Genomic DNA, 26,010 nt, shown 5'->3' with positions numbered 1-26,010 from the left:
CCCCTGTGTTTTTTCTTTGCTAGCAAAGCAATAAACCTTCTTTTCCGAGGAGGGAGAGAAGATGGCGGCGGGAAGTGAGTAAGCCGCTCTGAGCCCCGCGCTGCGGCGTCTGAAAAGATGAGGTAAAGATCGTTAAAGGAGATCTGTCGACAAAAACCCAGCACCGTGTCAAGAAAGGGGCCTAGGTGGAGTGAATCAGCCACTAATCCAGCCAAGGTGAAGGGAGTACAGCACGACTTCAGCGCGAGCAGTAAGGCTGCAGCCCGAGCCGCCCGGCTCCATCAGCCCCTTCTCCTTCTCCTTCCCCTTCTCCTCTCCGCCTTTCCACCTTGCTTCTTTCTCCCCAGCCGTCTCTCCTCCTAAGCTCAGTCTCTAAATTTAGATCTCAACTTCTTTCCCCCACCCTGCCCGCTCTCCTGCGTGTCCGGTACCCGGACCGCGCGGCCCTGAGGCGCCGCCTCCCCTCCCCCAACCCGCACCCCCTCCCCGGGGGTCCCGAAGGCCGCCGCCGCTGCCGCCGCCGCTGCCGCCGCCGCTGCTGGCGCCGCCTCCCGTGGAGCACCATAGAGCAGACTCTTCACCGTGCGAATGATCTGCCGAATTATATGAAACAGCTGATAAGATGAGCGAAAATTTAAAATCCAAGTGATCTGAGAACACGCACTGAGCTCTGACCCGCTGAATTCAAACTCCCGGTCACCTGCTTCCCGCAGACAAACAGCTATGACTCGGCATTAATTCATCCCGCTGAAACAACTGGTCAGCCCTTCTCATCATACGAAGGTAAATGCCTACCGAGCCTTCATAAGTAGTGGCCACAGGTTTGAAACGGGGCTTGGGAGAGAAGGACCCACCCGTTGAATTAGTCTCCCGGCAAAGGGAAACCGTGTCATCAGACTGCTGCGGAGGAGATAACTGCGTTGAAACAGGTGTGTGATCCCATAGCCTTGCCTCTCCACACATCGGGAAAACTCTAAGAGCCCCTCCCAGCTCTCCCGTAAGGGCACCTCCCAGCTCTCCTGTGAGTGCTTCAGCCAGCCCGAGGGAATCAGAGGTGGTGCGGGTCCCGCAAGCGGAAATACCGCTCCCACCAGGGCTGACTGCTGAGGTCTCTTGCACCACCTACGGGAAGTGGATACCAGAGGGCAAGTAAAAGCCGCTGAGGATTCTCAGCCCCAAACTCTACAAGCTTAGGGTCTGAGGGAATGGCAAACTGGAAGAGTGTGCCCAGTCGTTCATGAAAACAGGGCTCCCGGGAGCAGCAGACTTGGCGTGTAGCCAGTATTGTGGTGAGAGGGGCCTGGCTAGAGAAAAAGTGGGAAGTGACTAGACACAAGAGGAGGCCCTAGACACTCAGGATTGGAGACTCGCCCAGTCTGGGAAGAGCTGCTGCACAGTGATTGGTTCCCGCGTATTGACAGGAGAAACTTGACCTGGTGGGCACAGCGCCATCTACTGGAAGAGAAGTTAATCAAACTCTAAGACTGCATTTATTAGGTTTTTTTTTTTTCTTTTTCTTTTCTCTTTTTTTTTGATTTAGGTTTTTCTTTCATATTCATTTTTTTCTTTCTTGTTGTTTTATTAATTTTTTTTTTACAAAATATTTTTTTAAATTTTTTTTTCTACTAATTTTAACTTAAATTTTTTTAATTATTATTATTATTATTATTTTTTAATCTTTTTCTTTTTTAGTTCCTATTCTTTTTCTTCCTTAGTCTTCTCATTTTTCTTATCCCCCCTTTTTTCTTGAATTCTACCTGCCTACTCTCATTCTCTTTAGAGACTTCTTCCCTTCCCTTCAAATACCTTTCCTCCCAAACATCAAACTAATTTATAGGAGTAAACAGTAACTCAGCAGTCAAACAGAACAAGAAGCAACATGAGCAGCTTCAAAAAACAAGGAAGAAAAGGAGTACAAACAACGCAGGACAGCCTAAATATTCAGGAGGACCTAGAGTCATCAGAAAAATGGTCATATAAAGAACTCAAGGAACACCTAAGACAGATGGAATGGAACCTTAAAGAGGATACAAGACAGCAAATTCAAGCAGCGAAAGAACACATTGAGAATGCATTTCACAAACAGATAAAAGAAGAAGTTAAGCATCTTTATCAGGAGATAGAGACTATAAAAAATAATCAAACAATAATTCTAGAAATGAAGGAAACGATAAACCAAATTAAAAACTCAATTGAGAGTATCACTAACAGAGTGGAGCAAGTAGAAACCAGAACATCAGATAATGAAGACAAAATATACCATCTTGAAAAGAGTCTAGCCAACTCAGAAAGGCTGGTAAAAAATCACGAGAAAAACATCCAAGAATTATGGGATAACATTAAGAAACCGAACTTACGAGTCATCGGGATAGAAGAAGGTACAGAGATTCAAACCAAGGGAATGAGAAACTTGCTGAAGGAAATAATTACAGAAAACTTTCCAGAAATAAAAAAGGAAACAGATATACAAATTGAAGATGCATACAGGACACCGAGCACACAAAATCACAGTAGACCAACGCCAAGACACATTGTTATGAAGATATCCAATATACAGAACAAAGAGAAAATATTAAAAGCTACAAGAGAAAGGAGACAGATTACATTTAGGGGTAAACCAATACGGTTAACCATGGATTTTTCATCACAGACACTGAAAGCAAGAAGGTCATGGAACAATGTATTTCAAACACTGAAAGACAATGGATGCCAACCAAGAATTCTGTATCCAGCAAAATTAAGCTTCAGGTATGACAACGAAATAAAAATCTTTCATGATAAACAAAAGTTAAAAGAATTTGAGGCAGAAAACCAGCATTGCAAGGCATTTTGAGCAAAACACTACACGAGGAAGAAATGAAAAACAATAACCAAAACCATCAGTGGAAAGTGCCGCAGTAAAGACAGAGGGCAAGGGGAAAGACAATCATGGAGAGACAAACTGAATTTTTTTTTTTTTAAAAAAAGGATAAACAATCAAACATGGATGGAAGTTCAAACCACATATCAATAGTAACTCTGAATGTTAATGGCTTAAAGTCTCCAATAAAGCGACATAGGCTGGTATCATGGATTAAAAAAACAAACCCAACAATATGCTGCCTCCAGGAGACACATCTGATGGGAAAAGACATACACAGGCTGAAGGTGAAAGGATGGGAAAAAATATACCACGCACATGGTCCTCGTAAGCAAGCAGGGGTGGCCATCCTCATATCGAATAAAATCGACTTCAAGACTAAGTTAATCAAAAGGGATAAAGAAGGTCATTATATACTGTTAAAAGGAACCATTCACCAACAAGACATAACAATTATCAATATTTACGCACCAAACAATGGTGCTGCGACATTCACAAAACAAATTCTCCTCAAATTCAAGAATCAAATAGACCACAACACAATAATTATGGGAGACTTCAACACACCTCTCTCACCATTGGACAGATCCTCCAAACAAAAGTTAAATAAAGAAACTATAGAACTCAATACCACAATCAATAACCTAGACTTAACTGACTTATATAGAATATATCAACCATCATCAAATGGATATACTTTCTTCTCAGCAGCACATGGATCCTTCTCAAAAATAGACCATATATTATGCCATAGGGCAAACCTCAGTAAATATAAAGGGGTGGGGATAATACCATGCATTTTATCTGATCATAATGGAATGAAACTGGAAATCAATGATAAAAGAAGGAAGGAAAAATCCTACATCACATGGAAAATGAACAATATGTTACTGAATGATCAATGGGTTACAGAAGACATAAAGGAGGAAATCAAAAAATTCTTAGAGATAAACGAAAATACAGACACAACATATCGGAATCTATGGGACACAATGAAAGCAGTTTTAAGAGGAAAGTTCATCGCCTGGTGGTCATTCCTCAAAAAAAGAAGAAACCAACAAATAAATGAGCTCACACTCCAACTCAAAGCCCTAGAAAAGGAAGAGCAAAACAACAGCAAATGTAGCAGAAGGCAAGAAATAATTAAAATCAGAGCGGAAATTAATGAAATTGAAACAAAAGAAACTATTGAAAAAATTAACAAAACTAAAAGTTGGTTCTTCGAAAAAATAAATAAGATCGACAGACCTTTAGCCATGCTAACGAAGAGAAGAAGAGAGAGAACTCAAATTACTAACATACGGGATGAAAAAGGCAATATCACAACAGATGCTACAGAAATACAGAAGACAATTAGAAATTATTTTGAAAATCTATATTCCAATAAAATAGAGGATAGTGAAGACATCGATAAATTTCTTAAGTCATATGATTTGCCCAGACTGAGTCAGGAGGATATAGACAATCTGAACAGACCAATATCAATAGATGAAATTGAAGAAGCCATCAAAAGACTACCAACCAAGAAAAGCCCAGGACCGGATGGGTATACAGCGGAGTTTTACAAAACCTTTAAAGAAGAATTAATACCAATACTTTTCAAGTTATTTCAGGAAATAGAAAAAGAGGGAGCTCTTCCAAATTCATTCTATGAGGCCAACATCACCCTGATCCCGAAACCAGACAAAGACACCTCAAAGAAAGAAAACTACAGACCAATATCTCTAATGAACCTAGATGCAAAAATCCTCAATAAAATTCTGGCGAATCGAATACAAAAACACATCAAAAAAATTGTGCACCATGATCAAGTAGGATTCATCCCTGGGATGCAAGGATGGTTCAACATACGGAAATCAATAAATGTTATTCACCACATCAATAGACTTAAAGATAAGAACCATATGATCATCTCGATAGATGCAGAGAAAGCATTCGACAAAGTACAGCATGCCTTTATGTTCAAAACATTAGAAAAACTAGGGATAACAGGAACTTACCTTGACATTGTAAAAGCTATCTATGCTAAGCCTCAGGCTAGCATCATTCTGAATGGACAAAAGTTGAAGGCATTCCCTCTAAAATCTGGAACAAGACAGGGATGCCCTCTATCTCCACTTCTATTCAATATAGTTCTCGAAACACTGGCCAGAGCAATTAGACAGACGAAAGAAATTAATGGCATAAAAACTGGAAAAGAAGAACTTAAATTATCACTATTTGCAGATGACATGATTCTATACCTAGAAGACCCAAAAGGGTCTACAAAGAAACTACTAGAACTAATAAATGAATTCAGCAAAGTGGCAGGATATAAAATCAACACGCATAAATCAAAGGCATTTCTGTATATCAGCAACAAAACTTCTGAAATGGAAATGAGGAAAAACACTCCATTCACAATATCCTCAAAAAAAAATAAGATACTTGGGAATCAACCTAACAAAAGAGGTGAAAGATTTATACAATGAAAACTACACAACCCTAAAGAGAGAAGTAGAAGAAGATCTTAGAAGATGGAAAAATATACCCTGTTCATGGATAGGCAGAACTAACATCATCAAAATGGCGATATTACCAAAAGTTCTCTATAGATTTAATGCAATGCCAATCAAAATCCCAATGGCATTTCTTGTAGAAATAGATAAAGCAATCATGAAATTCATATGGAAAAATAAAAGACCCAGAATAGCAAAAGCAATTCTAAGCAGAAAGAGTGAATCAGGCGGTATAGCGATACCAGATTTCAAACTATATTACAGAGCAATAGTGACAAAAACAGCATGGTACTGGTACCAAAACAGGCGGGTGGACCAATGGTATAAAATAGAGGACACAGAGACTAATCCACAAAGTTACAACTATCTTATATTTGATAAGGGGGCTATAAGCATGCAATGGAGGAAGGATAGCATCTTCAACAAATGGTGTTGGGAAAACTGGAAATCCATATGCAACAAAATGAAACTGAATCCCTTTCTCTCGCCATGTACAAAAGTTAACTCAAAATGGATCAAGGAGCTTGATATCAAATCAGAAACTCTGCGTCTGATAGAAGAAAAAGTTGGCTCCGATCTACAGATTGTGGGGTTGGGCTCCAAATTCCTTAATAGGACACCCATAGCACAAGAGTTAACAACTAGAATCAACAAATGGGACTTAATTAAACTTAAAAGTTTTTTTTCAGCAAAAGAAACAATAAGAGAGGTAAATAGGGAGCCTACATCCTGGGAACTAATTTTTACGCCTCACACTTCAGATAGAACCCTAATATCCAGAGTATACAAAGAACTCAAAAAATTAGACAATAAGATAACAAATAACCCAATCAACAAATGGGCCAAGGACCTGGACAGACACTTCTCAGAGGAGGATATACAATCAATCAACAAGTACATGAAAAAATGCTCTCCATCTCTAGCAGTCAGAGAAATGCAAATCAAAACCACCCTAAGATACCATCTCACTCCAGTAAGATTGGCAGCCACTATGAATTCAAACAACAACAAGTGCTGGCGAGGATGTGGAGAAAAGGGTACACTTGTACATTGCTGGTGGGACTGCAAATTGGTGCGGCCAATTTGGAAAGCAGTTTGGAGATTCCTGGGAAAGCTGGGAATGGAACCACCATTTGACCCTGCTATTGCCCTTCTCAGACTATTCCCTGAAGACCTTAAAAGAGCATGCTACAGGGACACTGCCACATCGATGTTCATAGCAGCACAATTCACAATAGCTAGACTGTGGAACCAACCCAGATGCCCTTCAATAGATGAATGGATAAAAAAAATGTGGCATCTATACACAATGGAGTACTATGCAGCAATAAAAAATGACAAAATCATAGAATTTTCAGGGAAATTGATGGCATTAGAGCAGATTATGCTTAGTGAAGCTAGCCAAACCCTAAAAAACAGATACCAAATGTCTTCTTTGATATAATGAGAGCAAGTATGAACAGAGCAGGGAAGAAGAGTAGGAAGAAAAGAGTAACATTAAACAGAGACTTGAGATGGGAGGGAAAGGGAGAGAAAAGGGAAATTGCATGGAAATGAAGGGAGACACTGATTGCTAAACAAAATTACATATAAGAGGTTGTGAGGGGAATGGCAAAATAAACAAAGAGAGAAATGAATTACAGTAGATGGGGTAGAGAGAGAAGATGGGAGGGGAGGGGAGGGGGGATAGTAGGGGATAGGAAAGGTAGCAGAATACAACAATTACTATTAGTGCATTATGTAAAATTGTGGATGTGTAACTGACGTGATTCTGCAATCTGCATTTGGGGTAAAATTGGGAGTTCATAACCCATGTCAATCTAATGTATGAAATATAATATGTCAAGAGCTTTGTAATGTTGTGAACAACCAATAAAAAAAAAACAAAAAAAACCTTCTTTTCCTTTTTTCTCAAAAAGGGGGGGGGACAATTTTGATTCTCAATTGAATGCATTTGGATAAATGGACTCTACTCTTTTCCTGCCATTAGATGTGAAAAGACAAAAACTGTTTATCTCCCATTGCTAATTACTGTTCTAAGTTTATGAAAAGGTGTTTTAGAAAATAGAGAAAAATATCTAAAGCCATAGATAAAGTAGGAGATAGTGATAAATCATAAAGGGTGTCTTTATTGGGGCTGGGGATGTGGCTCAAGCGGTGGCACGCTCACCTGGCATGCGTGCGGCCCGGGTTCGATCCTCAGCACCACATACAAACAAAGATGTTGTGTCCGCCAAATACTAAAAAATAAATATCAAAATTCTCTCTCTCTCTCTTTCTCTCTTTCTCTCTCTTTCTCTCTCTCTCTCTCACTCTCTCTTTAAAAAAATAAATAAAATAAAGGGCATCTTTAAATCACTAAAGGCCAGTGAAATTAAAATGATGTTACTGAGAGGTATGTTTTCGCTGCCTAAAATAAAACTTTATTTCCCAAGTATATCCAAACATTTGAAAGGGCAGATGTTGGAACACCAGCATACCAATGACAAGCATTTCTGACTGATCCAAAGCAGAAATCAAGAGCGCAGAGTTTCCTTTATACTTCTCTGCCTAATGGCACAAGAAATCACAGCTCTTCATACCTCACCAAGCAAAGATCTTCTCTTCCCTTTTCTATAGTGGTGGTTGGTGTGCTGCAGCAGCCAACATCAGGGTCTAGTTTGTGAAAAGAAAATAGAAAAAGCTTTTTCATGTAGGCCCTGGACATGTTGGCTGTGATTTTTAGTCTACCAGTACTCCATGGTGTGGTCCCTTTCTGTGGGCTTCACCCAAGGGCTGGTAAGAACTGCAGTTTCAGGTTCCACCTACTGAATCAGAATCTCTTTTTAATGGATGGGCTGGTTATTCCTTTTCACATTAAGAGTTTGAGGAGCACTCTGCAAATTGGGTCCTGGGAGTTTGGAAATGATTTTCCAAGGGTGAGAGGTGAGGGGAACCTCGCTCAGTATTTGCGAAGCAGAGGGCATCCTTGCTGCTTTGCCCAGAACGATTCTGCAAGCCACAGTGCAGCCCTCTGCTCAGCAGCTGCCCAACTGCCATAAAGACTGGAGCCAATGGAAGCCAGCATCACCTCCTGGAGACACAGTAATCTCAGGTGACTGTGCCTGAAGTACAAAAAGGCGACCACATCTGCAGTTCCAGAGGCTGTGGAAGACCAGGACAACATCTAAAATCTAGGAAAGCCATGCTCCTCTTGCCCCAGCCCAGTGGCCTTCGGGGAAATCTGTGGTCCTAGCTCAACCACCACAACTATGTTGCTTGGGCAGAGCTCTAGGACCACCTCCTGCAACTGCTCCACCCACTGCCTTCCTGGGACCTGAGGGCAGGCTTCCTCCCCTTCTCTAGGTGCACAGCCAACTGGAAGTTTCTGCACAGGACCCTCTTCCATTTTCTCCCTGTTGGCCCTGTCTCTCCTGTCTCCATATGAGACCAGTTACCTTTTTGACATTGAGGATTATTATGGGACCAATTTTTCATCATATTCAACTTAAATTGGAATCGTTTGCTTCTTGGTCAGATTTATTCAAAATTTGAATCTGGAGGCAGATACATCCTTGTATGAAAATTTAAAAAAAATAATACGAATGAGTGTCAGGTTGTTGTTTGTTTGTTTGTTTGTTTGTTTTGTGATACTTGTCCTAATGGGGAATGTGGTGCTCTACCACTGAGCTACACATCTTGCCCCCTACTCCCTTTTAATATTGAGGCAAGGCCTATGTTTCCCAGGCTGACCTAGAATTGGCCATCCTCCTGCTTCACTCCTTCCAGCAGCTGGGATTACAGGCCTGTGTGCCACTGTGCCCATCTATATGAATTTCTTTTACATAATTCACATCTGTTATTTTCACTTCAGACCAAGGAATTTCTCTAACTCACATCTTTACTTATATCTGCAAGTTTATGACACAAACAAACCAAAACCAAAATGCTCAGCATGGATTGTCTACCATGTGCTTTTCAAATAGCTGAGGGGCAGAGATTAGACACTTGGCTCTCTTATCAGGATTGTCTGTATTCAGCCATTCATACACACTAACAAATCATTTAACAGCACTGTGATAATTACTAAGAAAAAGTGGAACACTACACACATAGAGTTCTGCCCTCAGGCTGCTTACTCTCTCACCTACCACCATCCCTTGAAATTTTTACTTCCTATAAGGGATAAGCATCCCCTTTCCAAGTCCTTTTTCTCTGGTCGCTGCATTGGAATCAGAGGATGATGTTAATATCCACAGGCTCTTGTTATATATTACCCTACCTGGCTCCCCATTCGTTATCTCATTTCTAACATAAAAATCAAGGTATGGGAGGAAGCTGGGAATGAGGTGAGGCACTGGAGTTAAATGAGGTCATTAGGGCTGTGGTCCTAGTGATAGAACTCAGCTGTAGCAGCTTTTTTATTCTTTACCAAAGGGGGGGGGGTGGAATTGAGTTGAGATGCAAGAGCAAATTGGGAGCTGTGATCAGCACCATTCTCCCAGTCCTTGGCCATCCTAACAGTGTGTGTGTATTGGAATGGGGGGAACTTAATTAAGCCTATTGAGAGTGTGTGGGACTGGGATGGGGGAGGCAGTCAGGGACTGCTGTTGTATTGGCTCCAGGCTTGTCTCCAATATAGAGAACATAGGAAGAGAACATAGGAAGAGAATCTAAAATTGTAGGAGAGTTGCAGGAGCTTCTAGGAAAAGGAACACAGAAAACAATGGTAGAAAAATAGAAAGTTGGGAAACATGGGGGGAATAAGGAGACTCAGAACTCACTACATTTTCCTGGAGCAGTATTCTCAGCCCTTCCTAACATCAGAATCATTTGGGGAGCTAAAGAAGAACAACAAACAACCCCAAAACTCTAGAAAGTTCAAAACTTAAGACATTGGTTGGGGTGAGAGTTTTAATATTTGGGGTAAATTTTAATTAACTCCTGTGAGCACATTTTCTCATTTGATACACTAGGATTACAGATTTCTTCCCAGTGAGGGTTAAATGACAGCATATGCAAGGAAATTCCCACATTCAGTTATGATTCAGTGAAAAAGTGAATGCTAGCACAGCAGCCTGAATCCAACACTTACTACAGGATTGTGTTATTATATAGATTTAACACTGGCTCACATACCAGCGACTGGAGCTCTGCCATATGCCTGCATATGCTGGAGAGAAGCAGACCCTGAACACTGGCATCTGCTTCTTGCCCCCAATGGTGATGATGCTGTCACCTTGTTTTTCAGGTGACACCTTCTCTCTGCTGGCTTCCAAAGGGTGAATCCAAAGGCTTCCACAGATTCTATGCATTCTAGGTGGGTTAAGCTGAGAGACTGCGATTGGTATCTGGGAACCTGGTGAAGTTCACTCCCTCTGGCCAGCTTACTGTGATCAGATGGGAGAGGCTCCTCCTGGATATGTGGCTTGCAGTAGCTGTTGGGTAAGCAGGTGGGTGGCCCTAGTAAAGGAGCAGAAGGCCTCGGGTGAGTGAGGAGACAGACCACAGCCACAGGTGAACCATCCCAGAGAAGATGAAATCTGCCTTTCGCCTTTTGGATACAGCGGCCCTAGGAGAAGAAGAGACTGTGCTCAGGGTGGGTCTACAGCTCAGGCTTTGCCCCTGCACCTGCCTCCTTCCTAAGAGCAGCTCTTTAAGCTGTGTTCTCCAGTTTCATTTGCCTCAGTTTACCTTTTGACCACTCTGATGCCTGGTGCAACCGGTTTTTCTTTCCACAGGGACCTAAGGAGACTTCAGCAGCGCCCTTCAGTAGCTAAAGGAAAAGAGAAAGGACTCTTTTAGGGGTGCTTAGCACTTTACCCTCCCAAAGCAGTCGGGGGTATACGACCTTCTGATGCCACCTAGTGGACATCTAACGTCAAAGCACCGGGAGGCCAGAGACTGTGAAGCAGGTGAAAAGCCCACAGGGAATGTGGATTTTCTAAGTGGGGTTATTGTCGCTCAGCCTGATGACAGTTTCCAACTGAAACAAAGTTCTGAGGGATCTTAAAATAGCTGCCTTCTTCCTCTCCATCATTTCCTTTATCCTTCCAATGCAAGTGTTTAGAGCTCTGACCATGAACATTCAGGTAGTTCAACAGTTAGAGAATGCAGTAGGAGGAAAGTTCCCTATAAAACTAATCAGTCTAATAAAGTTAATGAACCCTCAGAGCTTCTGAGAAAGCCCCTAGCCATGTGTTTTTGTAACTTACATACTTAATGTTTTTCAGTCTTCCTTAAATAGATTCCTCTAACCCTCCCCCAATTGCATGAGCTTCCCCTTCCACAAAATCTGGATACACCCCTAGATGGACTGGTGAGTATCACAAGTGGACCCGGGAATTTCAAAGGATATGGCTGTCAAAAAGGTGCTAGGGAGAGGGGAAAGAGAAAGAAGGAACTATAAAGACCTAATGGGGAAGGAGGAGGACTGGGTTGGCTTTGGGCTAAAACTCAGAGCTTAGTAAGACCTGAGAAATTGCACTTTGCCTCAGGCTCTCCTGTCTGTCTCTTCCTGCTTCTGGATTTGCCCACTTGATCTTGTGCCTACCCAGGGCCACTACAATGGTGCCCTCATGGGTAATGATGAATTGCAAGAGATTTGGCTGGTGGCCCAGAGTAAGTAATCTGGGACTAGGTTATTGTTTTCATTTCTTTTTTAATTCATTATTTTTGGTGCTAGGGATTGAACTCAGGGGCACTCCACCATTGAGCCACATCCTAGCCCTATTTTGCAATTTAATTAGAGACAAGGTCTCACTAAATTGCTTAGCACCTCACTTTTCTGAGGCTGGCTTTGAGCTCATGGCCTCTTGCCTCAGCCTCCTGAGCTGTTGGGATTATAGGCATTCGTCACTGTGCCCGGTTCATTTCCTCTTTTTTGACTTAAAATGTTTGTTATAAACATTTAGTGACCTTTAATAAATTAAGCTTAACAAAGTCAAAATCTTTTTTCTTTAATCTACAAACTTTTGAACTTTAAAAATATGCATATGCTTTATTATGTATTCTCTAAATTTGTCTTTTGTTACTATATTTTCTCCAAAAGTAATGCCAGTTTTAACTTACCTCTTGTATTTGATCAACAGATGTAGACAGTTCAATAAGGTTAAATGCCTCATTTTTTCCAATGACATCTACTTTATAATATCTGATTTCCAAAATTTGTTTAAGAAATTTTGTCTGGCTGGGCATGGTGGTACACACCTGTAATCCCAGCAGCTCAGGAGGCTGAGGCATGAGGATAGAGAGTTCAAAGGTAGGCTCAGCAATTTAGCAAGGCCCTAATCAACTTAGTGAGACCCTGTCTCTAAATAAAATACAAAAAAAGGCTGGGGATGTGGCTCAGTGGTTGAGTGTCCCTGGATTCACTCCCCCGTACAAAAAAAGAAAAAATAATTCTGTGTAATTACAATGTCATCGATATTCTGTGTTTTCTTGTAGTGAAATTTAAATTTTCATATTTAGGTCCTTATTTATGGCTTATATTACTTTTGTGTATGAGGTAGAGATGTTCACAATTTCATCTCTATATGAAAATTATAAATCCCAATATTATTTCACTTATTGATATGAAATGTCTCCATTTTATACAAAATATTTATTTTTTTGTCTGCTTAAGACGATTAATATTTCTCCTAATTAATTGTCTCTCCCAAAAGAATAGAAACACTGATTAAAGGGGATGGATTCCAGGTGGCCATATTTGCTACTCACTCTCTTGGAGTGGGCACATCATAGGTCAGGTGTCATTTCTGATGTCATCCTTTGTCTCCACACCTGCCTCACTGATCTGACTAAAGGGCAGTGATGTCCTTCACCTCCACATTGCCAGCATCTGGCAAAATGCCTGGAGCTTCAGCACTGTGCACAGTTTGTTGAAGAGCAGAGCATTTGGCATGGTAATAATGGAAATGATTCCTCAGCTGATGTCTACTGATCCCAATGGAGCCGAACACTGACTACCACTGTGCTCTCCTCCACTGCCCCTCCACTTTGTGATTTTTTTTAAGAGAGAGAGAGAGATAGAGAGAATTTTTTTAATATTTATTTTTTAGTTTTTGGTGGACACAACATCTTTATTTTATTTGTATGGGGTGCTGAGGATCGAACCCAGCGCCCCACGTATCCAGGCAAGTGCATTACCACTTGAGTCACATCCCCAGCCCATGTGATTTTTAAGTCTGAATCAGCTCCAAGTGTAGAGCGAAACCCAGCTTGGAAGTCCTGAGGTCTTGACTATAGCTTAGAGATCCTGGTTCCTGTTTCAGTCCATCTTTGATGAATTGGCTCAATATCATTTTCTCACTATCAGTGTCCTGTTTCTTGTAAACAAAATTGGGTTTGGACCTTTACTGTGCATTGACTGCTGTGAGGATTTGTGGGTAACTATAACTAATATCTTGAGCCAGGGAAACAAGCATATTGGAAGAGCACTTACATGGGTGAGGACCTGAATTTAACCCCATCACTGCAAGAAAGAAAAAAAGAGAATGCATTCTCTGATTGGTTTATGGAAGATTGAAAGATTCAGTTTCTGGAAAAGTGAAATGGATTCTGGAAGCATGAAAGACTAGGCCAAGTGAAGCCAGAATTAGACAGGTAGTCAGTATAGATAGGTAAATTGAGTTAGGTCACACCAAGGAGACTAATTTTGAGTGAGTCTGAGAAGTTGGACACCATCTCCTGAGGGATTGAAATGTTAATTCCTTCAGAGCCCTTCCTCCACCCTTATCAAGAACCTACCCCTGCTCCATCCTGTTGCCAAGGTAACCTGTCCCAGGAATTGCTCCTCCCTACAGGGAGCTATCAGGTTGCTAATGTGTCCTTGGCTACTCCATCCTGCCCTTCCCCCTTCAGCCCACCTGTTTCCCACCTTTGGGCCATCCCACCAAACATTCCTAGGCCTAGTGCTGGGCCTAGTCACATAGGCAGGAAGGAGAAAGATAAGGAGGGAAAGGCAGGAGAACAGGGCTGGGGTTGTGGCTACCATTTCAGGATGCTGGGTTTGATCCTCAGCACCACATAAAAATAAATAAGTAAATAAAATAAAGGTATTGTGTGGGCTACAACTCAAAAATAAATATAAAAAAAGGCAGGAGAACAAAGGAAGCCTAGGACATACAAAAATGGCAGAACACCTCACTTCTTTGGATACCAGGATACCAGCTATGGCCCCCTTCTCCCTTGAGGGAGAAATCTGTGTTACACAGATTTTTAAATAAACCCTTTTTTATATGCTTGCCTTGATGTGAAAAGTGAGTGACTCACTGGAGACAGAGATTCAACCAAGAGATTTTATTGGGAAGCTGCCTGAAGGGGAAGAAAAGGAGAGGCAGAGAGCAGAGAGAGGAAAGGAGGAGGGCAGAGAGAAAGAGAGCAGAGAGCAGAGGATGAAAGCAGAGACTGCAGCAGAAGAAGATAGTGAGAAACTGATGTGACTCCATTTTTTAAAACAGCTTCTACCTCAAGGCCTGTCCAGAGGGAGGGGGCTTGACCTTTGTCCTTAGAAAAACCCACAGAGTGCTCCTAGGCACATACCCACCCTGCTGAGTTGTTTGTCTGCAAATACACAAGAGATCTGTGGTGCCAGGTGTCCCTGACTCAGGCTAGGTGAGGACCCATAGCAACCCCCTAGCAACCACCAATCAGCATGAGACAGGGAAAATGCCTGGGATGCCAGATGACCGCCCCCCAGTAGTCTCAGTGGTTGATAACATGTTAGGAAACCATGTAGTTTAGCACGTATACCCCTCACAGATTAAACAAATCAGTTCAAATGAATCCCCCTCTTGTACTAACCAATACCCTTCCCCAACTTGTTCCTGCCAGTGAATGTGCTAATCGATGTTAAGAGTTGTTGTTTGACTTTCCCATGGTGTGGAATGATTTGCCATGTGATGTTTTGACACATAAGTATCCCCCCCCCCAAACCTATAAAATCTCACTGAACAAACCACAGGGCTCACTCCTCGGGACTACTGCATTGGAGAAATGGTTCTGAGTCCAGGCTCGAGCTTGCAATAAAGACTCTTGTATGATTGCATCAGATTCAGCTTCTGGAGGTCTATCAGGGTCCCATGAATCTGGCATCACAAGGCAGAGAGAAAGAAAGTAGAAGATAGGAGAGAAAGAAGAGGAAGAGGGCAGAGAGGAAAAGGAAGAGGGCAGAGTGTGAGCTTGCAAGCTTTGGCTTAAGAAGGGTTATGTAGGTGATGTGGCAGGTGCTGATTGGAAGGGTGACTCAGGAAAAGAGAGTGGACACTGTGTCCAGTGGGGATTGGTCAAGAAAAACCTTTGAATTTTATGCTCTTCAGCTTGGCACCCTTCAGAGAGGAGGAGAGGGGTTAAGGGATTCTGTAATGTTCTCTGGAGACTTAACTTCAGCAGGGAGTCTCCTACGCACCCAAAATGATCTGCTTCTCTAATGTTCAAACTTCAACATGTGAGGAAGCAGAACTTGTCACTGGTAACCGATGGTATCACAAGGACAGGCTACAACTGGTAAAGAATTTTTTAAAATATATTTTTAGTTGTCAATAGGCATTTATTTATTTATATATGGTGCCAAGAATCGAACTAGTGCCTCACACACACTATGCAAGTGCTCTTCCACTGAGGCACAACCCCAGCCCTGGTAAAGAATTTTTAAGAAGCAGCAGCAATCATTGGTAATAGCCAAAGTAGGGAATATTTGGTCATTTTTTTGTGGTTAAGACAATACTCAGGATTTTGTCTGTGTTCACAAGTGATTATAGAGTTGTCTTGTATTCATGTTGACTCACTATTGGCATGAAGGGTCTTGTCTGATGTTGATGTTCTGTGAAATTATTCAGTAGGAGAGCACCAAGGGCTAGCTCCTTGTCATACATTTGAGCATAGTCGAGTAGCACCCAGCCAATGGATCTCAGGACTGCTTTTCTCCTTTTAATGTGTTCTGCCATTATGTTTTTTAAGGTAAGCCTGAGTGTACACATTGGAGAATGAACTCATTTTGTGTCTGAAGTAGCAAAAATACCATGCTGTGGTCATAATGTGGGTTAAAAATACAAAGCTTTAGAGACTTTATTTTTTTATTTTTTTAATTAATTTATTTAGTTAGTTTTCGGCAGACACAACATCTTTGTTTGTATGTGGTGCTGAGGATCGAACCCAGGCCCCACGCATGCCAGGCGAGCACGCTACCACTTGAGCCACATCCCCAGCCCCAGCTTTAGAGACTTTAAAGAGTCTTAGAAACTTTATGCTTGTGACAGAGGCCACTTAGTTTGCAGTCTACACAGGTCATAGATGCTGCCCTGTAATAGATGCTACTCAGGCCATAAGATTTATTCAGGTCATAGGGGCTACTCAGATCATAGAGTCTACAAATTTTATGGAATATACAGGTCACAATGGCTATTTGGGCCATAGAGGCTACTCAGGACACAGAAGATATGCAAAATATTTGGGAGATTCAGTTTATAGAGGGTATGAAAGTAGTATTCAGGCCACAGATTTGGGTACATCCTAAAAGCTACACAAGTCATAGAGGCCATTCAGGAAATTGAGGTTACTTGGTCCCTTGAGAGAGCAGATCACAGGTTTTACTCAGTTGTGTTAGACCACTCAAGAGATAAAAGATACACAGTTATAAAGGATACTCAGGACACGGAAACTATGCAGATCATCCAAGCTACACAAAAAATAGAGGAAACACAGGTGATCAGGGTTACTAAGATTCTTTAGGCTGCACAGGTAATAGAGGAAATGCTGGCCAAAGTGTTTTGTTGGTCATTGAAGCTACACATGTCAAAGTGGCTATCAGTAGAGGCTAAAAGGGGTCATTTAGGCCACTGAAGCCATAAAGGCAACATAGGTCATAGAATTACACAGAACACAGATGCTATCCAGGTCATACAAAATAATAAGGTCATAGATATTACTTAGTCATAGAGCCTATACTATCCATAGTGGCTATGGACATAATAGAGTCTACACAGGTGATAGGAGCTTCACAATAGGAGCTATGCATGTCATTGAAGTTTCATGGGTCATAGAAGTTACTCAAATCATAAAGGCTACATAGGCCATGGAGGCATCATAAATATAGAAGATACTCACATAAAAGAGCAAAACATGTAGGCCATAAAGTCTATGAAGGTCACAGAATAAATGCAGGAAAAATAATCTACATGATAAAGACTACACAAGCCTTAGATGTCTCAGCTCATAGATCCTACACATGTCTATTCAGGTCTTTAAGTCCATACAGGCATAAAACTTACACAAGTCTTAGAGGTGCACAATGGCAGAGAGGTTATGCTCATCATAGAGGCTACGCAGATGTTAGAGGCTTTTTAGATTATAGAGTTGATGAAGAACATGCAAGGTACAAAGATCATAGGGGCTATTAAGTGAATGAAGTCTAATAAGGCCATATAGGCCAGGAAGGTCATGTGGGCTACACACATTGCAGAAGACACACAGATCTTAGAGGATATATAGGTCTTAGTGGGTACAAAGATCATAATGGCTACTGAGGTTATGTAGTCTATTCAGGTCATTTAGGCAATTCAGCTCATAGATGCTACAGAGGTTATAGAAGCTATACGGGATGTAGAAGCTACTCAGGCATAGAGATGACACTGATTAAAGGGGTTTCTCAGGTCATAGGGATTATGCATGTCATAAAAGTTAGGCTAGCAATAGAAGATTCTCAGTACCATAGAGCTATATCCATTGAGGATTCAGAGGCAATAGAGACTACTCCAGTCATACTCAGGCCACAAAGGCTTTGTAGTTCACAGAAACTAAGCAAGTCATAGAGGTGATGCAGATCATAGATACAACACAGGCTATAGAATCTACTCAAGATATAGAGGCTACTTGGATAATAGCTAAACAGGTCAAAGACTCTCAGAACATTAGGACTACTCAGGCCATAAAGGCTATGCAGGTCACAAAGGATTAACAGTTCATAGAGGCTACTCAGTCATAGAGGCAATGCAAGTCATAGTGGCTATTAAGTCATAGAGGCTACTATATTTTTTAGGATCTCCAAGACATGAAGGTGGTTCTTGGAAGCAGAACAGACCATACAGGCTACTCAGGGTCTAGAGCCTACAAAAACCTTATAAACTCTTAGGTCATTTAAACTACCCATGCCATAGAAATGTTTCAGATAATAGAGGCTATGAAAATAACAGATTATTTGCCTGTCATAGAGAGTACACAGATCATAGGGGCTAAGCAGGGCAGAGTCTTCTCAGACCATAAGCCTATGCAGGTCATAGAGGCCATTCAGGTCATCATGGCTGCTAGGTCATACAGTTTACTCAGGACATTTAATCTATTTAAGAATATTCAGAGGTTAGATGATTAGATTATTAGAGCTTTGACACAATTATGGATTAATCCACTAATATGAATTAATTGGGTGATGACTATAGGAACACAGGACGTGGCTAGAAAATGTGGGTCATTGGAAAGTGTGTCTTAGGGTTTACATTTTGTCTCCTACACAGACCTCTCTCTGTTTTCTGGTGATCATGGCCTGAGAAGATTTCCTCTGACATGGGATTCCACCATGATATTCTGCCTCTCCTGGAGCCCCAGAATTATTGAGTCAGCCATCTATGGACTGAGACCTGGAGCCCCAGAATTATTGAGTCAGCCATCTATGGACTGACATGACACCTATAGTTGAACTAAGACTAATACACCAGTACGAACCCCAAAAAACAAGTTTCAGGCAAGGTATGTGATCAGAGAAAGCAACTGTACTTTTCTGAACTAAACTCTAGTACTTTGGTTTTCTAGGTATGGCCTGGGAACCCTGCAACACCCCAGAGACACTCCAAGCACTTTGGAAGGTCAAAAACATTTTCATAAGATGAGATTATGTCTTTTTCACTCTCATTCTTTCATAGCATACAATGGGGCTAGGGACATGGCTTCATGTAGAGCTCTGTCCTGGCATGCTTGAGGCCCTGGGTTCCACCCATGTCATCAAAGGAGTAAAAAAAAAAAAAAAAAAAAAAAAAGTTGTTAACAGTTTACAGTGGCATTTTTCAGAGGCTACATGACATTGCCACCCCAGCAACTAATGAAATGCAATTATTTAAATTGTTTAAAAAGTTTTCCTGTTTTAATTTCTAATACAGTGGGTGTTTAAACCAGTAGATGGAAACCCTGCAAAAAATTCTGCGGGAACCCTAAAAATATTTCGGAATATAAAGAGGTCATAAAGCTTGCTTTTGACAAGTGAAACTAAGTAAATTAGATTCAGTTTAAGTTTACTTCTTCAAAAAAGAATAGAGTCTATAAGTTCCTAAATTTTGCTTTACCATCACTTATTAGTTTATCCATTAGAAGAGTCTTGGGGCTTGAGTTGTGGCTCAGCAGTAGAGCTCTCGTCTAGCACAAACAGGGCCCTGGGTTGGATTCTCAGCACCACAAAAAAATAAAAAAAAAAAGGTATTGTGTCCAACTACAACTAAAATAAAATATTTTTTAAAAAAGGAAGAGTCTTCCACATAAAACATTATTGTGCTCCCTATAAGTAAGCACCTTCTAGGCACTTCTAGGCAATGTGCACAGCACAATGATAAAAAGCACAAAATCTACAGTGACCTAGATTTTTGTACCAATGACCAAAGCAGCTTTATTCACAATAGCCAAAAGTTGATAATATCTCAATATTCTACAACAGATGAATGGATAAGCAAAATGCGACACATATACACAGAGGAATATTATTCAGCCTTAAAAAGGAACAAAGTTCTGATACAGGTTATAACATGGATGAACCTGGAAAACATCATGCTGGGTGGAATAATCCAAACACTAAAGGTAAAACACTGTGTGATTCCACTTAGATGAGGTACCTAGAATAGGTAAAGCCGTACAGAGAGAAAATGGAAAGTGTTTACAAGGAGCAAGGAAGAAGGGAAATGAGGAACTATTGAGCTGCCATTATTGCTAGCAATGCCTGAGATAATACCAGGCATATAAAAAGTATACATATTTGTGGAGGAAAAGACAGAAAGAAGGACTTACTGAACTCCTAACATAAAGTTTTCCCATAAGCAGATGGAGATCTCGAAGCCTTTCCTCGTGTGTACCTAAACCAGTCCTGACCACCAGGACTCTGACCACTAGTTTTGCAGAGAACCCCAAGAAAGATGAGAACCAACCGTGACATTTCAACATCAGCAATCCATCTCAGAACTTCAGAGAACTGGGGTTCGGGGTGCTTCCCTTAGAAAATAGCCCAGATGATGGAAGGGAGAAAGAGGTACTGGGGTACTGTACACTGAGTTTCACATCTCTTTGGACCACCATTTTGGTATAGCCACTATGTGCAGATGATTGTCACAACAGGTGTGGCCCGACAGCCCTAGCCTCAGCTGCACCCAGGAGCTCTTGCTGCTCAGCTGCTGGTGGTCATACGAAGCCTGCAGATCCTACTCAGCCTTCTGGGCACAACCTCAAACCTGGAAGAGTGAGGGCCTTTGGACTCCTGGAGCAACACTTGCCCAGTGGGGGATGGGAGCCAGTAGATAAATATCTCCCTCTTCCATATCTCAAGTGGAGGACTCTGAGAAACATTCCACAGTTCCCTGAGGGATTAAGCACCAGTTGCATACTGCAGAAACCAACTCTGTAGCTTACTCTTGGAGTGGCTTTCCTTCCTTCTCTTTGTCACTATTCCTTTGGTCACTATTCCATTTCTGAGGACATCTTTCCAAAATAAACTGCCTGCTCTAAAGCGCTATTTCAACATCCACGTTTCCAGCTGACCCAGCTGAGATAGTTAGCAGTCCACAGAACACAGACAGCAAGGGGGTGTGACCAGCACCAGAGTGGCAGGCTCCTGAGCAGCCTGAGATGCTTGCTACGGAGACTCACACCTAGGAAATGCTTTAAAAATAAGAATTTAATGGGGGAAAGCAAATAAGATAAGAGCCAACTAGGGAAGATAGACTATAATTGTCTGTATTACATGACACAGACTCTAAGCAATACAAGCACTGAGAGGAAAGGATGAAGTCTAAAGGGGTGGGATGGCGGGGAGGAGGAAACAGAGCCTTGAAAAATAATGATGAGAGGAAGGGCCTTAGAAAAGGAAAGGAGTCTCAAGTGTGGAAGAGTCATAGATGGGTCTCACCAGAGCTGGCAACCTCGACACGAAAGTGGTGCAGCCAAGAAATGAGAGTAGATTTTCATGGTGGTCTGTTAGTACAAGGGTGAACCACTTTCAATGAACCACATGAAACTTTCTACATAACATATGACAATCAAATTCTTGGGCTCATAACTTACAATTGACTCCTTTTCTTCCTTCCTTTCTTCTTCCCACCCTCCCTCCCTTCATTCCTCCTTCTCTCCCCCCCCCCACTTTTTTTCTTTTTTAAATCAAATATATATAGTGACTATTTATCATCCAGGCACACTTTACATATTAAATTATTTAATCCACAGAACAACCTCCTTGAGTTAAGTTCTGTATGGTCCCCGTTTTATCCATGAAGAAACTGGGACCCAGAGAAGTAACCCATCCGGGTGACAGAATCAGAATTGGATCCCTGCTAGTTTGGCTGTCTCTTTCACAGTTGTCCCCCCAATAATCAATGAAGTCACCACATTCTATGTGATCATCTCACATGATTCCTTTCCCAGCATTTCCCATGTGTTGTACCCTCACCATTTACAGAATATGTCACCCATGTAATTTGTATGTTTCCTAAACATCTGAGATCCTGGTATAGATGCATGCTCGTGGGAATAAGAAAAAGACCTAGCCTTGGGAATGGTCACACTCAAAGGCAGATATAAGCATGTGGTTCAATAGAGATGCTTATGGGGTCTAGTGGGGGGCACTATGGAAATGACTCCAAGAGGAAGAACCACTTGAATTGAATGTTAAAAAGATGCTCAGATGGGAAGTGGATTACAGAGCTCAAGAGAAAACCAAATCAGAGAGGTGAACAAAGGTAGGTGAAAAATCAAATTCTTCCTCATTCCAAAGTAGCTGTTTTGGAGCACCTGCTATATACCAAGCCCTAGAGGGTGGGTGGGAAGCAAGCAGAAGAATACTGAAAATAGTTACATGCTGTTCCATTCAATTCATCCCACCATGTGAAGAATAGCAGAGGTCTTCACACTGTACCCAAAACATAATAAAAATTCGTTGCTTCAGTCTTCTTCCAACACCACTCTAAACCTCATTAGTTAGAGTGGCTTTCTGTAACTGACTATATAAAAACAATATCAGGTACTGTTCTAGTTTCAATGCACTTAGCAAGTGCATGTCCCCAGCACACACACACACAAAAAGTCAAGATCAAACACTTTCCCCATCATCTCTCTTTCCCCATCTACTCTCTTCTTGATTCTGAGCTTACTTCTTCTTACTTGTCAAATCATTCTTTTTCTTTTAAAAACAATATAGGCAAATAATAAGAAGATACTCATACTTGATATGTTTGCACATGTAATTTTCCTTCCCTAGAATGCTGGTCTCCTTGATTTTCTATCCATCTTTATCTATGAACTATCTCACCAGTATCCAATACAAGGATGACTTTTTTTTTTCACTTGTTTTTGCCTTTCTCTACTATAGTTCCACAGTTCTTGTAAATTAAAAATATTTTGATGTGCATGGCACCAATGAACTTCACTCTGAATGGTTCTTAGCCATGCATGTATGAGCTCGCACACAGTAGGTGCTCAAGAAATGTGTAATGGATTCACAACCAAATATTAAGAAAGTGCCACAAGGAAATACTTCACATTATCAGGCACTGTGCTTTAAGATACCTAGTATAAAACCTTCCTTCTCTTCCTCCCCTGGAACACAGATAATGAAATATAATGATTCATCAGACTTGTAAGTAATCCTACTCTCCCCCAAGGAACTACTGTGATACAAATGAAATCATCATTTTATACTGGACAAGATGTTTCTAGAACAGCATTTGGCACACAGTAAATTCCCAGTACCATTTGTAGAAGTTAATTAAAACAATCAGCTCTTTCTCACACCTGCCATATTCTATATAACAAGTTTCTCCAATAAAAAAGTCTGATCTTGAAGAGCAATCCAAATCAAACATGGAGAAAGTCGTCTACAATCCTACAAGACTTTCTTCTTCCTAGAGTTCAAGGCTTGTCAATTGCTTAAGTTAGTTAGCAATGGACCCTCATCGTTCTCCACTCTCAGGGGCTATTAGTGTATCTGCCCAACACTGGACTGGCCAGTCTGCACAAGACATTCTCAAATATTTTGTGGATAACAGGAAGCACTGGTACTGCTGATGGTCACTGTGAGTCCTGGGATCATGATATCCTGTTTTAAACACAACCACTCCACTCCTCTCTGCATGGATCTTTTTGAAAGGGGAAAAAAAAAAAGTAAGTTAGATTTTATCCCCAAATGACCTGGAATAACAAAAGAAAAACTAAAAGTCTGAGAAAGGATAATTATTCTGGGAGTCCAATGCATACCAAACAATAATGCTTTGAAACCAACCATATCAACCCACAAAGTAATAAAGGAAACTTTGGAAATTTTGCACTCATTTGTTTTTGTGTGTGTGTGTGTGTTATTTTTTTTCTTTCAAGGATACTCTACATACTATGAATAAAATGCGTTGGATTGTTGTGAGACTGCCTCTCCCTCCAATCCATGCACCTCCTCATGCATTGAGATCTGCTGGGTGACACATGAGATCTAAAGTGGGTGGATAAAAATAACCCGGTCCTCAAAAAGACATGATAAACGCCAGACAGCTGAGTCACTTTGAAGCCCATCTTGACTCCCAAAAGGGACAATTCACCCTCCTTCTAGTTCTCACACATCCACTTATAACCAGGTGAAAACTACCAACAGCCCTCCTGGGTGGAGGGCGGTGATGCGTCGTTAACTTCCCCTCCAGTCTCTGAGGTCACGACTCGGGATTGAACTTTTAATAATTTATACTAGCGCACGTCAGCCAAGTGACTCATTTAGAAGGGAAAAGAAGAAAGGCTTAAGAAAACCATCCAGTAGACCCCCATTTCTGCTGCCCAAGTGGAGACACCCGAAGATTTTCTCTGACATTCTAATGCCAAGAAACAGTGGAGAGAAATGGAAAGTGGAAGGAGAAAAGCTCAGAGAGAACAGAAGAATTGTCCAGGAGTGGGAATCCCGGGGCAAAGCAAAGGGTCCCAGGAAGAGAAATGCTGTGTTTTAGGGGGTACGGGATCGATCCCTACCACCTACTCGCCCCCCGACTCTCACCCCAGGGAGGGCGCAAACGATCTGCAACGTGCAGCTCAGAGTAGGGAACTCACTCTTTGATTCCATCTATCTTTCAAACAGTGGCGGGGCTGTGGGAAGGCAGCTGGGGATCGGGGCCCTTGCAGCCTAGCAACCCAGCGCAGCAGACCACTCTGGCGGCCCGGTCTTCGGCGGCGGCAGCCTTGGGGCGCTCGTTAAGTGGCTGCCGAACTGCAGTGCCCCCCGAGCCAACTCCGCTCCGGGAGGAGGAGGAGGTCCCCAGCCGCCGCTGTGCATCTTCTCCCCTGCCTCACTTGCCGCCGAGGTCCGCGGCTCGCGGCCGCCCCAGGCCGCCGGCGCACCGCGACCCTCCCGGAGGCGCCTCACTTACAGGGGAGTCGTAGGAGAAGGCGCACTCGTTCTTGTAGACCCTGTCCCCGGACCTGGGCACGCGGATGGTGGGCATGTGGGGCACCAGAAGCTCGCCGATGTCTCCTGCAGCCATCTTCCTGCTGCCGCTGCCGCCCGGCATGCTGAACAGGGCGCCCCGGCGCTGCATGGCCGCGGCGCGCACCGAGCAGAGCCGAGCAGAGCCGGGCCGGAGCGCGGGGTCTGCCGGCCGCCGCGGCGCCAGCGGGCGGGCGGGCTGCGCGGGAGACGCGAGGCGAGCCGGGGCGGGCGGGCAGAGCGGGTTGAACCGGCCGCGGGGCGGGAGCGGGCACCGGGGCCCCGGGCTAGGGGGACGCTGCTATTTTTAATCCAATGGCGAGTCGCCGGCCCAGCTGCAGCGTCAGGCGGGGCGCTGGGGAGCGCCAGCCGCAGCGCGCCGGGGAGGGGGCGCTGGAGGGGGCTCTGCGCCCGGCCCGGCTTAGCGGCGGGGGCCGGAGGGCTCCCCGGGACGGCGGAGCGGGATCCCCGAGCCGGCGGGGAGCCAGAACGCCCCGCGGGAATACAGCGGGCTTCTCGCCCACGCCAGCGGCTGCGGCGGGCCACCACCGCGGTGTTTTCGATCCTGAATCCCTAGCTTGCCAGGGGACAGCTCCAAGGAGGCCAACACAAAGAGCAGGACTGAAGCTTACAAAAAAGAGAGAGAGAGAGAGATGACTTGGTCGTGGTGGGACTCGATGTGCAAACCTGGAACCTAATGGATCAAATCCATGTTTGTGCCCCGTTCTTGGGTGTTACCTCAATAAGGCTTACTCCTCACTTTTTAACACCCAAAGCTCAAAAAAAAAAAAAAAATAGAATAGAATGAAACTCAGTAAGTATAGAGCGGAATGGTTTGCAATAATACAGGTTTTTCTTACGTATTGCTAGGGGAGGTCAGGATTTCAGGGTGGAGGAGGTTTTATATTTTTCTCTACCTTTCGAATATCTTCTGTGTGATTCAAGGTCTACAAGTCGAATATTCAGTGGCCTGATTTGAG

General features: G+C 42.6%; 1 protein-coding gene across 1 annotated transcript in view; it reads right to left on the bottom strand.

Moving 5' to 3' along the window:
• The window catches only part of USP13 (ubiquitin specific peptidase 13), a 204,795-nt gene extending 179,510 nt beyond the window's left edge, over positions 1 to 25,285 (bottom strand). The window contains exon 1 of the mRNA XM_081301232.1: positions 24,975 to 25,285. Within this exon, the coding sequence (XP_081157358.1) occupies positions 24,975 to 25,142 (168 nt within the window). The 5' untranslated portion in view covers positions 25,143 to 25,285. The remainder of the gene's footprint in view (positions 1 to 24,974) is intronic.
• Positions 25,286 to 26,010: the final 725 nt, after the last annotated feature.

This window comes from Spermophilus citellus (assembly GCF_964194105.1).
Source record: "Spermophilus citellus genome assembly, chromosome: 7".
Taxonomy (NCBI): domain Eukaryota; kingdom Metazoa; phylum Chordata; class Mammalia; order Rodentia; family Sciuridae; genus Spermophilus; species Spermophilus citellus.
This window is presented reverse-complemented; position numbering and strand designations above follow the sequence as displayed.